General features: G+C 41.6%; 1 protein-coding gene across 1 annotated transcript in view; it reads right to left on the bottom strand.

The window, feature by feature from the left end:
- Positions 1-17,511, bottom strand: part of LOC126100549 (fatty acyl-CoA reductase wat-like) — a 212,838-nt gene that overhangs the window by 102,201 nt on the left and 93,126 nt on the right. Inside the window, exon 5 of the mRNA XM_049911167.1 lies at positions 692-801. Coding sequence (XP_049767124.1) covers positions 692-801 — 110 coding nt within the window. The remainder of the gene's footprint in view (positions 1-691; positions 802-17,511) is intronic.

Here is a 17,511-nt window from a genome sequence, read left to right as displayed (position 1 = left end):
CATAGAAAGAAGGATCCTTTATTGTATGATTATATGATAGCGGAACAAACACTGGTAGCAGTTACTTCTGTAAAATATCTGGGAGTATGCGTGCGGAACGATTTGAAGTGGAATGATCATATAAAATTAATTGTTGGTAAGGCGGGTACCAGGTTGAGATTCATTGGGAGAGTCCTTAGAAAATGTACTCCATCAACAAAGGAGGTGGCTTACAAAACACTCGTTCGACCTATACTTGAGTATTGCTCATTAGTGTGGGATCCGTACCAGATCGGGTTGACGGAGGAGATAGAGAAGATCCAAAGAAGAGCGGCGCGTTTCGTCACAGGGTTATTTGGTAACCGTGATAGCGTTACGGAGATGTTTAACAAACTCAAGTGGCAGACTCTGCAAGAGAGGCGCTCTGCATCGCGGTGTAGCTTGCTCGCCAGGTTTCGAGAGGGTGCGTTTCTGGATGAGGTATCGAATATATTGCTTCCCCCTACTTATACCTCCCGAGGAGATCACGAATGTAAAATTAGAGTGATTAGAGCGCGCACGGAGGCTTTCAGACAGTCGTTCTTCCCGCGAACCATACGCGACTGGAACAGGAAAGGGAGGTAATGACAGTGGCACGTAAAGTGCCCTCCGCCACACACCGTTGGGTGGCTTGCGGAGTATAAATGTAGATGTAGATGTAGACGATGCTTACCTATAGAGGGTCTGATGACTGCTGCGGGCAACCCAGCGGCATGCACCCGCACCGTGTCCTCGGCGATGGCCTTGGTGAACGCATATGTGTTGGGCCAATCCCCCATAATCCTGCAACACACCACACACATCCACACATACAGCTGGCTACCACAGCTCAGATACACCTGTAGGTCCTCAACTGTTTGCGGCATAATTTTCCTGGTATGTTTATAATTTTCTCGTTGTTTAACTTCAACTAATACAGTGGTGTGTAATATTTGAGAAAGAGAGTAGCTTTCGCAGGATGTGTGATCACTACGGACCGCGTTGCATGTTCTGACACGTGCTTCCATGCTGCTCACAAGGTTGAGGAGTTCTTGTGGTAGGCCGTTCCGTTCCTCCACCAGAGAGGTTGTCACCCACTGGACGGTCGTTGGTGCTTGTAGGCGTGCTGCAAAATGTCGTCCCACCGCATCCCGCAGGTGCTCGGCGGGATTTACATCGGGGAACGTGTAGGCGAGCCCATTCGCTGCATATCCTGTCCGTCCAAGGGCTCCTTCACTTACACAGTTCCATATTGTTTCGCTTTGTCATCCATAACAATGAGATCAGGTCCGAATATACCTCTGAGAAGACACACACTGGGAAGGAGAATTTTGTCACAATAACGTGTGAGTGTGCCGTCTTCAAAGATTTGGGTATCAGTACACCCATGCAACATTATGTCTAACCACACTGTAACACCTGGGCCCCCAATACTATCGTGTTCGACAATCTTCCTAGGTGCATGCGGTTCTCCCACCTCTCACCATATGATGGTAGATAATGCACACGGAACCTGAGCCGTGGTGCGCCTTTTCTGGCACTCCAGCTGTTTGGCACGACTATCGATTACGCAGCCGTACTACGATCTTTGCCCCTGTTGTGACATGGCGGCGAGATTTGCGGTCGTGGATTTGGTCGTTGGACTGGCTACGAGGCGCTAAGGACGTGCTTGAGCGGACGAAGGAGCCAAACACGCGGGCTCGGCCAACAGAGGCGCGGCAGGCCTACCTTGCAGGACGGTCGCGAGTTTGGGTGCATCTGCCTGGTGTCAGCTCCGGGCGCTGCTCCTCGCATTGCTTTGGTGTCTGTTTTCTCGGACAGACCATTTCCTCGAGACCATCTCGAACAACGCTCTCCATCAGAGGTGTAAGTGGTCTTGGTGCCTTCGTTTCGTGGAACCATTTGCGTTGTAGCGACTGTCACTTGTTGGTTGGTTGGTTGCCCTAATGTATGTGTTGTTGAAGTACGAGCAGCCGGCAAGGTGTGTGATCGCATGGATACCAGCAGTCACTACTTCCTTTAAGGAAATCAGCGTCACCAAAAGATCTAGTAACTGTAAGGTTCTGAACATATTAGGTCATAGTCTAGTCGTAATTTTTTGCATGCCAAGCTTACACAATTGGCAGTTACATTGCAGACCTGTGCAGTGAAATTAAAGTACTCCAAACCTAGTTTGTGGTGATGTGCATTTGAATAACGTAATATTATCTTGAAATTATTTCCATTTTATCTTTGTACACATTGTAGGCGTTAAAGTCTGATAATATTTTTTAACAAGTATTAGTTTAAATGTTTGCAGCATTAATATTGTTGCAAAATTTACGACGTTTTTGAAAGCTCTTATTGGTTTTTTTTTAAATTACGTTATTATTTATTGGCTCTTAACTTATTAATGTTTGCTTGGTGTTTGCCGTGTTGTCTGCGGTCTGTTTGTGTTCCAGTTTTTTTGCGAGTTGGGATGTGTGGGAGCGGCGCCACGTTCTGCTTCGGTGCACAGAAGCTGTGACGTGTCGTCTAATGGGAAGTGACTCCCGGTTGGGCCCCGGCGTTTAGGTGTGGTTTTGGACGGCTGGGTTGCTGCTTCCGGCATTTTAAGTCACGTTTTGCCCAGGGCAGCCTTTAATTGCTTGGGAATCAATTGTATTAATTAATTTGTTATGCTCCTTGTGCTACTTGGGTTCGTAACGAACTGCTGTGCCTTGTAAATCACTTTTATATTATTGATTATTGCCTTTTAAAATCACCTTCAGATTGTAATTTGTTGCTTAAGTATTTAAAACACCAATAAGTTGTTGTTATCGTAAATTTGATATTGTCTTCAGAACGGCCACGTGTTGGTTGCCTCTAATTGTTTTATAAAAACTTGTTTTGAATAAATTATTAAATATTGGTGTTATAGTTATTGTGGTAAGGAGTGACATAGTAGTGGCCTTGACCTTCCATGCCAAGTGTACCCCTCATCCCAAGTCACAGAAACATTGCCGAACAGGAGGCATGACGACTTATCAGTGACCACCCCCATTAACCAGAAATCAGCATTTTTCAAAGATGCGATGTACATGTCTAACTTTATACCCCTAAGTCCGGAAACAAGAATGTGGAAATGAAATCCGTAGACAATTAGCGATAGAAAATGTTTGTGACGCACATTTGATAAATTGATTGGATGTAGCAGTTAGGCATGGTAAACAGCAAAATGATAATAAGACACGCTAACATAGTCATGCCGTATTGGCCGACCATCTCATACAAGTTAGCAAGGTTGTTTGAAGAAAGGGGTTAGAATTGCTTTCAAGATGGACAACAAATTAGGACAGAGGCTGAAGCATAAGACCGACACAGATGAGTGAGAACTGGGTGAGGAAATCGGGAGTGTATGAAGTCAAGTATCGGCATTGTGAAGCGAGATATGTGCGGCAGACGAGACGTAATTTTAAAGTTAGATTTAAAGAGCATGATTCATAGAGAACGGCTAGTCATTTGTAACAAAGCATCTCGAGAAACAGCAGCATTCGTTGAACGTAAAATGTTCAAATGCGCGTGAATTCCTAAGGGACCAAACAGCTGGGGTCATCGATCCCCAGACTTCCACACTCTTTGAACTAACTTATGCTAAGAAAAACACACACGCCTGTGCCCGAGGAAGGACTCGAACCTCCAGCGGGAGGGGCCGCACAATCCGTGACATAGCGCTCTAAACCGCGCGGCCACACCGCGCTGCATTTATTTAGTGAACTAGGATTTACGCAGCTATTTCCGTTGAGACTGCAGCTTAGATGTAGTTTTAAGTTAGAAAGGGCTAGACCCAGACACTTACTTCTCAAAGATTTTATGACAGACAATAGTATCGGTGGTGCTGAGCATTATGCTTTAAGTAAATTTTATCGATGTGTGGTGATAGCAGCAGTTTTCAACGGTACCTCGGGATCGGTGGATGCACTGGCAGGTGATGTTTTATCTTTTATGATTTTACAATGGAGGAAGCAGCTCGTTTCCAAGTTGTGACGAGGCCTAACGGCATAATTTTTTTTTTTTTGTTTAAGGTAGAATATAACTCAGGATGTCTATAATTCAGATATTTCTGTCAGTATAAGGACGATTGTTTTATGTGGGATCCTCGTTTTGAACACTTGAAAATAGGATAATGTTGTTCCAAAACATGTTGTAGCAATAATCACACGATTGACAATTGGGCAGAATATCTTGAATATTGCTTGTATTTATGCTACTGTTGTTCATGTATTTTTTAGGTCGTGTGAGAGCTATGCCCAGAGAGACTAACTGCTGTGGAAAATCAGAGGAAAGGACAGTTGATCAAAGGTAGAAGGAGGAGGCAGAAAAAAAGAGGGTTGGCATGAGATTTTCTGAACTTCGAATGTAGCGTGGGCATCTGCGCGACTCGGGTACTAACAGTAAGACGAAAAGGTGTATAATGGTCTAGTAAAGAATGTGTGTTCCGTAGTGGTTAAAGTTGTTGAGATTCTATAAGCGATTTATGAACACAGAGGAGCTGATGTGCAAGCTATAAGTGACGGATAATATGGCTTTTACAGTATCACAGTGAGTAATGACTAATTACTAAACCACAAAGTACTTCTAATTCCTTTATTGCCCTTTTGTTTAATAAAAGTAAGAAGAATAGTGATCCATTACGACTGATATTCAGCGATTGTGGATAAATTTTAAATATTACTCTCACCTGAATATTGCTTCCTACGCTGCTTCGAATTTATCTGTCCTTTTCAGAAACTCTGTTGATACAAGCCAATTTGTCGCACAAGAACGTCAATATTCGCATAAAATCAAGAAATGCGCCATGGGATCTTAGAAAAATCAGTCAAGGCCGATACTGCACGATCACTCGCTGTCTTCTTAAGTCAAGAGGCAGACAACTTGTTTGCAAATATCTTTGTCCATCATAAAACTTTAACAGCAAAAGTGGGCAAAACAGTATCATGAGTCGTAGTGAGAACCAAAATATGGTTTAAGGGCATTCATCTGTAGTTGTTCTTATTGCCGTTGTGTAGTTCTTCAGCCCTAAAACTCCAGTCCTCCGTGCTATCTACCCTGAATAAGCCTCTACATCTCCGAATAACTACTGCAATCTACATCCTCCTGTATCTGCTTACTGTATTTATCTCTTGGTCTCCCTCTACGATTTTTAAGCCCCGACCCTCCCTACACACACCCTTACCTCCAATACCAAACTAATGATACTTTTAAGCCTCAGAATGTGTCCTGTCATCGATACATTCTTTTAGTCAACCTGTTTCCTTTCTCCCCAATTACATTCAGAACTTCCTCATTAGTAACGTGATCTACCCATCTAGCAATACATTTCAAAATTTTCTTTCTCTTCTTACCTGAATTGTTTATCGGCCATGTCTCACTGCCATACAAGGCTGTACTCCAGAAAAATACCTACAGAAAAAATCTTTCTGAAACTTAAATCTGTATTCAATGTGAACAAATTTCTCTCATCCAGAAACGTTTTCCTTGCGATTGCCATTCTACATTTTATATCCTCCCTATTTCTGGCTATCATCATTTGTTTTACTGCCCACATAGCAGAACTCACCCACTACTTTTAGTGTTTAGCTTCCTCATCTAATTCCCTCACCATCGCCTGAATTACTTCGACTGCAATCCATCATCATTATTTTGCTATTGTTGACATTCATCTTATTTTCTCCTCTCAGGCCATTATCCACTTCGTTAAATTTCTATTCGAAGTCCTTTTCTGTCTTTAACACAATCACAATGTCGTCTGCAAATCTCGAAGTTTTTATTTCTGCTCCATGAACTTTAATTACCTCTCCAAATTTTTCCTTGGGGTCCTTTCCTGCATGTTCATTGTACAGATTGAATAAAAGCAGGTGTTAGCTATAGCCCTGTCACCCTCCCTTCTCAATCACTAGTCGCTTCTCGTAACTGCCGCCTGGTTTCTGTACAAGTTTTAAATATCCTTCCGCTCCCTATACTTCACCTCTACTTCCTTCAGAACTTCAAAGTGCATTCCATCAAACGTTGTCAAAATATTTCTCTAAGACTATAAATTGTGTAAACTTAGGTTAGCCCCTCCTTGTCCTGTCTTCTACGAGTAGCAGTAGGGTCAGTATTGCTTCGAGTGTTCGCAAATTTCTCCGGAACCCAAACTGATCTTCCCCGAGGTTTAGCCAGTTTTTCCAATTTTTCAGTAAATAGTTCATGTTAATATTTCGCAACTACAACTTATTGATAGTTCGTTAATACATCTGTAAGTACCAATTTTCATTCGAATTGCAATTACTGGATTCTTCTTGAAGTGTGAAGGTGTTTCGCCTGTCTCATACTGCTTGTACAGCAGGTGGAATAGCCTTTTCGTGGCAGGCTCTCCCAAGAATATCAGTATTAGTGAGGGAATGTTGTCCTTCCCAGGAGCCCAGGTCGACTTAGAACTTTTTGTGCTCTGCCAAATTCTTCTCGCAGTATCACAACCCCAATCTCATCTTCATCTACGTTTATTACTTTTTCGTTCAAGAGAATTTTTCTTGTATAGCCCCTCTATCTACTCCTCCCTCCTTCCACTTTTCTCTTCACTGCGTAGCACCGGTCTCCATCCGAGCTCTTGAAATTCATATAGCTGCTTTTGTTTTCTCCAAAGGCCTCTTTAATATTCTTATGTGTGGTATCTATCATCCCCTAGTTACACATGCTTCTGTAGCTGTGCATTTGCTCTTTAGCCATTCCTGCTTAGCAACTTTGCACTTCTCATTTTTAGACGTCTGTAATCACTTTTACCTACTTCAGTCGCTGCATTTTTATATTCTCTCCTCTCATAAATTAAATTCATTGTCTCCTGTGATATCCAATGATTTCTACGAAACTTTGTCTTTTTACCTAATTGATCCTCTTCTGCCTTCATTGTTTCACCTCTCAAAGCTACCTATTCATCTCCTGCTGTATTACTTTCCCATGTTTCAGTCAAACTTTGTCTAATGCTTCCACTGAGTTTCTCAACAACTTCTGGTTCTTTCAACTTACCCAGGTCCCATCTTCTCAATTCCCTATCTTTTTGTAAATTTTTCGGTTTTAATCTATAGTTGATACCCAATACATTGTGTTCCGAGTACACATCTGCCCCTATAAATTGTTCCGAAATCTCTGGCTTACCATTACAGAGTTAATCTGAAATCTTTCAATGTCTCTAGGTCTCTTCCACATACACTACTTTCTTTTATGCCTCTTAAACCAAGTGTTAGCGACAATTAAATTATGCTCCGTAGAAAATTCTACCAGTTGGCTTCCTCTATCACTCCTTTTCCCCTTTCCATATCCTCCTGCTATATTTCTTTCTCTTCCTTTTCCTACTATAGAGTTGTAGTCCCTCATTTGAATCAAATTTTCGGCACCCTTAACTATCTGAATAATTTCTTTTATATCACGTGTTTCTTCAATGTCTTCATCATCTACAGAGCCAATGGCATAAAACTTGTACTAGTGTGATAGGTGTTGGCTTCGTGTCTATGTTAGCTAAGATAATGTGTTCATTATGCTGTGTGCAGTAGCTTACCTGCATTCTTATCTTCCTGTTCATTATTGGATTTACTGCTGCATTGCCCTTATATTATTTTGTATTTGTAGCCATGAAACCAAATGAACAGAAGTTCTATTTTTCCTGCCAATGTACTTCACTAATTCCCACTGGATCTGTATTCTTCTCTTATATAGCAAAAAATATATTTATTTAGTTGCAGGCGAAATAAACTGGACAGTTGATATATTCATTATGATTAAGCAAGGCATACTGCAGACCATTGCCCTGCCCAAGGACAGCTACACAGCACCCGCCAAGGCATAGAACCCAAGGCCAGAACCAAGGCAAACCAGAGCCGGGCACACAGTGCCTGCTGAGGCCAAGGCATAGAACCAGGCCAGAACCAAGGCAAACCAGAGCCAGGCCAAGCAGCCCTGAAGCCAGAATACCTCAGGCCCAGCCACTGACTGAAGACAGACAACCAGAGCCAGGCCAAGCACCCTCGAAGGCAGACCCAGTGTCGGATAGTCAAGGCACACCCCAGGACCGACCACTGTCTGAGGACAGCCAGTCTGCGGCCTGTTGAGGCAGAGGATTTAGGCCCAGAAGTACAAAACTTGAAAACATCCTGACAAAAACAACAAATTTGATGCAAACACACTGGGCGAACCCCAACAGTCACCAACCGATCCTCAGCAACCTCAACAATCTCAGTTAGGCCCACAACCATTTACTCATTTTCAAACCGAAGAATTTCCTCCCAATACGGAATCTTTTGAAATACGTGACGACGAAGGTTTTTTCGAAAGGTATATGCTCTAGGCTTAACTCGAAACGAAACTCCACTGCGTCCACATAATCCAATGAGAACATGGTAAAGTTTGATCTGAACATTCAGCCTAGAATTGTTATCACTGAAAATCTGGACACAAAGGAAACCGCTAAGTCTTTTCATGCAGCTCTAAAACAATTCAACCTTGCACAATTTGTGATTGACATGTTTTTCATAGGGAACAGTGTCAAACTGACCACTTACCAAACTGTCTTTCGGACCATTCTCAAAACAACAACTGGCATCACCTACAGACCGGAAGCAACCACCGAGACAATAAACTCACGCAATAAACCACAACCTGACTAGAAGTCACATGGACCCTTCCTAAATGTCGTCATCATAAGTGTTGATTATGACGTCACCATTGAAGAAGTCGAAAAGAGAACTAAAGATGCAGGGGTACCAAGTTAAAAAAGCACCGCGCGTCTATTCGCGACTCACAGAAAGACCCATCAAAAACAATTCGTGTCATCTCTGATTACGAGGATACCGTAGACAAACTTCTTACACACCACTTCGGGATGCTTTGCGTACTACGTAAGGTTAAACCATCCAACCCATTACCTCCGCAACCCACATAATGCAAAGAAATGCAACAGATTTAGCACACATCCAAAAACTGTCGCAACGAACCCAGATGTGCGAAATGTAGCGGATCTTATTTGATTTTCATCTGCAAACTAGATTCTAAAAGAAAAACACCTAAATGCAGTATTTGCAGTGGTACTCAACTCGCTACCGACCCAAACTGCTCAGAAAGACCGAAGCAACCCATGTCCGCCGTCAGCACATTAAGCGCATTGTTGAACCAACTCACCCCATGCTGGAATGCTCTCAAACTGAAAACTTTGCGTCCATTGACTACTGCGCTACTCAGAGTTCTTCCGGAACATAGATCCCACACTACTGAAACGATAAAAACGATTTCCAGAAAGGTCTTCCGACGGTAAACGGAAATTACACACGTCTGGAACAAAATACACATCTATATCAGGAACCCGACAGACTCATCTGCCCAAGTCTAACCTACTACTCCTCTCCTACAAATTTTGTAGTCTTTCACATTCAAGTCCAGAAAAGACACTGCAACTATATGCTCTGCCAACACAAATGGTTTCTGTGCTATAAAAGAGCCTCTAGAGAAACTGGTTCGAAAACAAAAGATTACGATTATTGGAACCGCCAAAACCAAATGCTTCGGCAAAAACAGGAAAATTTTCATCGACTCTAAAACCTTAAACACAGAAAACTTCAGAAAATTTTTGAGTAAAATGCCCAATACGACAGCAACTAATACTACCAACTAATACTACAGAAGACCTTGATAACTATAACCAGCTAATTGTCCAAACGATGCAATCTGCTATCACTAACAATGCACCAAAGAAAACCATCATAGAGCATAAGGACAGGCTTCCTACACCTTTCCTTATCCTAAACAAAGAAAAAAGAAAATCATATAGACAGATTAAACGACGAGCTAATAAAAGCGCTAAAACGGAATGGAGCCGTCTTCACATTCAAGTTGGATCAGAGATTCGCCAATGCAGAGCAAATAGATGGGAACTTGAGTCACGAGGACTTGTCACACATAAACCCACTCTGTTTTGAAATAAATTCAATAGAATCATGGGAAAAACCGTCACCGAAGATCCGCCTTTACAGATCGACGATCACATCACGACAGCCAAAAGGGTGAAGGCTGAAATATTCCTCCATTTACTCGAAAAAATACACAATCACTCACAATGCCCCATCACTCACAATGCCCCAAAATTGACGACAACCACGAGGAAATTGATACTAGGGAACTTTATTCATTTCTGTACAAAAATATAACACCAGCCGATCATCCACTAATGGTAGAAATGATAGAATATGAGGTAGCCTCTGCCATACTGAGCGGCAAAAATACAGTCCTGGAAACGACGGCACTGGACGAGTTCATCTCAAACAGCTTGTATCACAAGGATATGAACACTAAAACCTTTACTTTATGCAGTGTAAACTCTAAAAGCTCTACTATACGAACAGAAAATATGTGCATATTGTAATGATTCTTAAACCTGGAGAATCAAATACCAACCCTAACTCTTACGGACCTTTCCAATAACTGACAAAACCTTGAAATAATAATTAACAACAGACTCCAACGGTTTGCAGAAGACAACGGCACTATACCGCATGAACAAGGTGGTTTCAGAAACAGTCCCACTACCACTGATCCATTATTAAGACTAACTGGTTAACTATCAGAAGCGCGCAGCTTAACAGATGTGGCTGCTGCGCTCTTTCTGGACGCAGATCGCACTGTTGATAAGATATGGCATGTATGACTTCTTCACAAAATGCTAAAACACAACTTCCCGCCACAATAGTACAATTAATAGCAAACATTAGAAATAGAAAAGAACAAGTATGAATTGGGGATCAAAAATCGTCCTACTTCACACCCCAAATGGGAGTCCCTCAGGGTGCCATCATCTCCCCATTGATATATACAATTTATACCGCTGACATCCCAAGACACGCGGATGACACCATTTACTGATGTTATGTATCCACCTGCAATGCAATCAATCAACAATCTAATAGCTACATCAGAAAACTTGTAACCTGGTTCAGAAAATTGAGAATGCAACTTTATCCAACCAAAAGTCAACTTACCCTATTCAGACATAGAAATCTTACTAATCGCCAACAACAGAACCCCTAAAAACACAACATTCGACTTTGAGGACAAGACATTACTCCACAACCAAAGGCCAAATATTTTGGAATCTCTCGGGCTGAACTCTAAAATTGGCAGAAAAACAAGACTGAAAAGATTAAAACAAACTGAAAGCCGACTCAGTTTAGTACGTCTCTTGAAATACTGAAAATGTTGCTCTTCTTACATATAAAATATTAATTCGACCCATTCACGAATATGGATCGCATGCATGGATTATGCCATCTAACCAAACGAAAAAAATTCTTGCGTAGGCTTCCGCAGCCAGAATCAGTCGACATAAATGTTTTCTGGGTATGGTAGCACGTCATACTGTATAAAACTATGCTCTAGAAAACCAACGTTTCGGCCACGGTTGCAGCAGCCTTCTTCTGGGTCACCAGTATATCCAGAAGGAGGCCGCTGCAACCGTGGCTGAAACGTTGGTTTTCCCCAGCAGTACAACATTACGCGGTACCATACCCAGAAAATTTTATGCCGAAAAACATTCTGTTTGCTGTACTGTAGATCTACCCAATAACTTCCGAACAAACTCCCTTTACGAAACACTTAAAACCAGAAACATGCTAGGCAGAATAAAGGAACGAATCACCAGATTCGGGTTCAACAGACTACGTAACAATGGACTTACAAAATCACTCTTGCAGCAAGACCCCTCGAAGTTTAATCTTCCGAAATTCAAATATGCAGTTCCTCCCTCCATGACTCTCGAAGCAGTGTCGAAATTGTTGCAACAGAATCCTCTAGAAAATGAAGAAATCAATGAAACTCTCAACAGATCAAGAACATCTACAATGATTTGGGTTGATGCAGCAGCCTGATACAGCAAGAACATCTTACTGAACAAAATTACTTCAATCAAGTCCTATAGAAGAAGACAATATTCTCTAGATCGACTAGATTTACAAGTTTTTCTCCTACAGAATTAGGCGGAAATTTGTCACATCAGCAAAATTACAAGATCAAAACATAACGTTATCAAGACCACTGAGATAAAATGAATATAGAGGCAATCAATCCCAAACAGTTTTTCGACCCAGAGGTTCCTCCCTCACCCGTAAGACAAATGCCACGATTTTGACTGAATAAGCACCTAATTGTCCTTAATAAATGGTGTCACACCAGTACAAACCACAACTATTGGCTAAAAAGGACTCTGCTCTCCTCCAGCCCACATATACTTCAGAGGTGGAATGAATGGTAAAAAAAGGCTTAATAAAGAAAAAAACTGGACCTAATAACCAGGATGATGCATTGTAGCTAGCGATACTTCAGGGGATTAAATATGTTAGAACCAGAAGTAAACTAATTAACAGAATGAAATATTACGGTTTTAGTTAGTTACACTATAATCCTTTGTAAATTTCAGAAGCGTTCGAAGTGGTATTTAAGGAGGAATCGTATTTGTGAATTTCAAATGCAATTTTTCCACTAAAGCAAATTAAGTAGTGATATAACATTAACAAGGAAGAAAAATTGTGTTACTGACGAAGTTTATTTAATTTTGACAGACATTTTAGAAGTGAACATACTGTAAGCTGCACCAGTATTAACAGTATTTACACATTTCTAATAAATAATCCAGGTCACCGGGTATTTTTTAACATGGGGCCACTTTGATCAGTACAGGTTGTTTCGTTAATTTTGAACACAAGAAGGCATCTCTGATGCTACATTCTGATCAGCCTTTTTGTTTCAATTGTTGCTAAAATACTGGAGCCTGAGTGGCTGTTTACTGTTTGTTGTTGTTGTTGTGGTCTTCAGTCCTGAGACTGGTTTGATGCAGCTCTCCGCGCTACTCTATGCTGTGCAAGCTTCTTCATCTCCCAGTACTTACTGCAACCTACATCCTTCTGAATCTGCTTAGTGTATCCATCTCTTGGTCTCCCTCTACGATTTTTACCCTCCACACTGCCCTCCAATGCTAAATTTGTGATCCCTTGATGCCTCAGAACATGTCCTACCAACCGGTCCCTTCCTCTTGTCAAGTTGTGCCACAAACTCCTCCCAAATTCTATTCTATACCTCCTCATTAGTTTTGTGATCTACCCATCTAATCTTCAGCATTCTTCTGTAGCACCACATATGGAAAACTTCTATTCTCTTCTTGTCCAAACTATTTATCGTCCATGTTTCACTTCCATAGATGGCTACACTTACATGGCTACACTCCAGACAAATACTTTCAGAAACGATTTCCTGCCACTTAAATCTATACTCGATGTCAACAAATTTCTCTTCTTCAGAAACGCTTTCCATGCAGTTGCCAGTCTACATTTTATATCCTCTCTACTTCGACCATCATCAGTTATTTTGTTCCCCAAATAGCAAAACTCCTTTACTACTTCAAGTGTCTCATTTCCTAATCTAATTCCCTCAGCATCACCCGATTTAATTGGACTACATTCCATTATCCTCGTTTTGCTTTTGTTGATGTTCACCTTATATTCTCCTTTCAAGACACTGTCCTTTCCGTTCAGCTGCTCTTCCAGATCCTTTGCTGTCTCTTACAGAATTACAATGTCATCGACGAACCTCAAGGTTTTTATTTCTTTTCCATGCATTTTAATACTTACTCCGAATTTTTCTTTTGTTCCCTTTACTGCTTGCTCAGTATACAGATTGAATAACATCGGGGAGAGGCTACAACCCTGTCTCACTCCCTTCCCAATCGCTGTTTCCGTTTTATGCCCCGTTGACTCTTATAACTGCCATCTGGTTTCTGTAAAAATTGTAAATAGCCTTTCGCTCCCTGTATTTTACCTATGCCGCCTTTAGAATTTGAAAGAGAGTATTCTAGTCAACATTGTAAAAAGCTTTTTCTAAGTCTACAAATGCTAGATACGTAGGTTTGCCTTTCCTTAAGCTATTGGCTCTCAGCACTATGGGACTTAACATCTGTGGTCATCAGTCGCCTAGAACTTAGAACTACTTAAACCTAACTAACCTAAGGACATCACACACATCCATGCCCGAGGCAGGATTCGAACCTGCGACCGTAGCGATCACGCGGTTCCAGACTGAAGCACCTAGAACCGCACGGCCACACAGGCCGGCTCCTTAATCTACTTTCTAAGATAAGTCGCAGGGTCAGTTTTGCCTCACGTGTTCCAACATTTCTACGGAATCCAAACTGATCTTCCCTGAGGTCGGCTTCTACCAGTTTTTCCAATCGCCTGTAAAGATTTCGCGTTAGTATTTTGCAGCTGTGACTTATTAAACTGATAGTTCGCTAATTTTCACGCCTGTCAACGCCTGCTTTCTTTGGGATTGGAATTATTATATTCTTCTTGAAGTCTGAAGGAATTTCGCCTGTCTCTTACATCTTGCTCACCAGATGGTAGATTTTTATCAGGACTGGCTCTCCCAAGGCCGTCAGTAGTTCCAATGGAATGTTGTCTACTCCCGGGGCCTTGTTTCGACTCAGGTCTTTCAGTGCTCTGTCAAACTTTTCACGCAGTATCATACCTCCCACTTCATCTTCATTTACATCCTCTTCCATTTCCATAATATTGTTCTCAAGTACATCGCCCTTGTATAGACCCTCCATATACTCCTTCCACCTTTCTGCTTTCCCTTCTTTGCTTAGAACTGGGTTTCCATCAGAGCTCTTGATATTCATACAAGTGGTTCTCTTGTCTCCAAAGGTCTCTTTAATTTTCCTGTAGGCAGTATGTATCTTACCCCTAGTGAGATAAGCCTCTACATCCTTACATTTGCCCTCTAGCCATCCCTGATTAGCCATTTTGCACTTCCTGTCGATCTCATTTTTGAGACGTTTGTATTCCTTTTTGCCTGCTTCATTTACTGCGTTTTTATATTTTCTCCTTTCATCAATTAAATTCAATATTTCTTCTGATACCCAAGGATTTCTACTAGTCCTCGTCTTTTTACCTACTTGATCCTCTGCTGCCTTCACTACTTCATCCCTCAGAGCTACCCATTCTTCTTCTACTATATTTCTTTCCCCCATTCCTGTCAATTTCCAAATATTCCGTTTTATCACACCATCAACCCTGCTTCCTTTCATTGTTGTTGATGGGCCTACCTTCGAATGACTTCATAAATTTAAGTATCTGGATTCCATAAAGAATAATTACAGTGAAGTGACGGAAGAGGTACATCAGTGAATATCAAACGCTAATCGTATGTTGTTTAGCCTCAAACATTTATTCATGTTGCGACTGATATTAGAAAAGAATAAGATCCAGCTAAACATGGCCGGTACTTTTATATGGTTTGAAACATGGGCGAGATCAGCAACAACTGAAGAAGCAATCTGTGCGTTCGAGAGGAAGGTACCTATGAACCCGTCTACAGTATCGTGGAAGGTAAATGGAAACGAAGAACAAATGAAAATCTGTACCAGCGGTTTGGAAAATCAGACATTTGCTGAGTATTAGGGTACAAGGAGATATAATAGTATGGCTGCAAAGATCCCCCCCATAACATATTCTTCTTTCTCAGCCTGCTGGAAAGCGCCCAAAGGGGTGCCCAGGGACACGATGGAAGGATCGAGTATTAACAGTGTAACGTAATGCAACCACTATGTAACGTAGCTGCAGCCAATGTTGCCTAAGTTTGTCTGTGATATTGGACTCGATAAGCCACCTGAGCTATCAGTAAACGGAATCTAACCTGTATAACACTGTTTGCGTGTTGTATGAGTGTCAGTTTCTCTAAGTCCTCAACAGATCGTTACACGATCAACTTAAAACTAACATTTCGATGAGTTATCTGTCTGCGTATTTGAATATGAATTTACAAGTGATACAGAATCTGACTTGTGCAACGGAATTTACTGGACTAGAGTACATGACATGTTGTGGTGTGTCAGTGTCTCTGTTTTGGCCCTAAGTTTTGCACTCACCTTTCTAGATGACTGTCTTTTTCCATGTAGTTTACAGCAACTCGCAGCAGCATGCAGCAGCAGCAGCGGCTAAAGCTTATTATTACTAACAAGTGAATGGTCAGACTTGTCATGCCGAAACATGTATTGCTTTTTTTAGCACTGTTATTTAACTGTGCAAAAGGTCCGTGTGCAAAATTGTAGCTGCTGACATGAACTGGAAGTCACCTAATAAAAATCACGAACATGGCTGTGTTTCCTGCTTGGCGCTTGCAGTGACGGCTGGCCACCCCTGGAAGTGGCGAGTCGAGCGTTGTGCGCATGGTCGGCAAGTGCGGCCGTCTTATCGCGGCGTTCACTAAAGAGGAATATCGCTGCACGGTTTTGGTGGAAAGGGGAAACGAATATTCGTTACTGTGGCATGCACGTCCTTTTAATTTCTGGTACGTATTTCGAAAGATACCGTCCTGAAACTGGTTAGAGATGTGAAAGTGTTCTGTACATGTTCATCTATACTCCGCAAGCCACTTTACGGTGAACATTCTATCTCCCCTCACAGGTGATGTCGAACCCTGTAAATGTTTTGCTGCTTGCCATGGAGATATACAACAGACGCCAAATGAAGCAATCAACAGAAAACACGCGGAAGACTATGTGTTGTGCGACATGGTTGTTAAACTTCTAGACGAGCATGTAAATGGCGCAGATATGTGGCTAGAAACAACTGAAACACTCGATATTGCAGTCTGTGAATCTACAGAAGGCAAAGACACCGACGAAAGTTGCACTCATGAAGACTCTTCGACTGATAGTGCCACGTACCATCATCTATTATCTCCGAAAGTAATACCAGCAACTACAATTACCTTATCAGACAAAGAAAAAGCGGTGACGTATTGGTTGAACAAAAGTGGTAAGAAACGCCTACGTGTCAGTACTGTTCAAAATAAGTATCGCTTTGTCCGTTCTGAACGTGAATTGTATAGATAGAAAAAGGAAGTCGCTGGACGACGTAAGAGTCGACTGGAAATTGCTACGGAGATAAATGCGCGACTTTTTAAGCTATTTACCGATGCCAGACAACAGTCATTTAGTGACAGCGATACAACTTTGCGTGATTGGGCGTTAGAGATTGCCAACGCGATAGGCGCTAAAGCATTTACAGCTTCTCAAAGTTGGATTAGTCGCTTCAAAAGATCACATAAAATTGTGGCAAGAAAAATAACAAAATTTGTATCGAGAAACAGGTCGGAAAATGAAGTGACACAAATCGAAATGATAGAAGCTTTTCTTACGAATGCAAAAAATAAGATCGCTAGTTTTAGTGAATCGTACGTGTACAATGCAGATCAGTCAGGTTTTCAAAAAGAAATGTTTGCGAAAAGAACACTGTCATTCAAAGGGGAAAAACATATTGAGGCGATTGCGCAATCCACGACTGCACTCACCCATTCATACACTATAATGCCCATAATTAGTTTGGATGGTTCTTTGCTGCCTAGACTATATGTGTGTCTTCAAGAACAAACTCGACGTTTTGGACCACGTGTCAAAAGAACAATGTTCTACGCAAACAATCTTGT

This window comes from Schistocerca cancellata, chromosome 9 (genome assembly GCF_023864275.1).
Source record: "Schistocerca cancellata isolate TAMUIC-IGC-003103 chromosome 9, iqSchCanc2.1, whole genome shotgun sequence".
Classification (NCBI taxonomy): domain Eukaryota; kingdom Metazoa; phylum Arthropoda; class Insecta; order Orthoptera; family Acrididae; genus Schistocerca; species Schistocerca cancellata.
The sequence above is the reverse complement of the archived record's forward strand: the minus strand, read 5'-3'. Positions and strand labels throughout refer to the sequence as shown.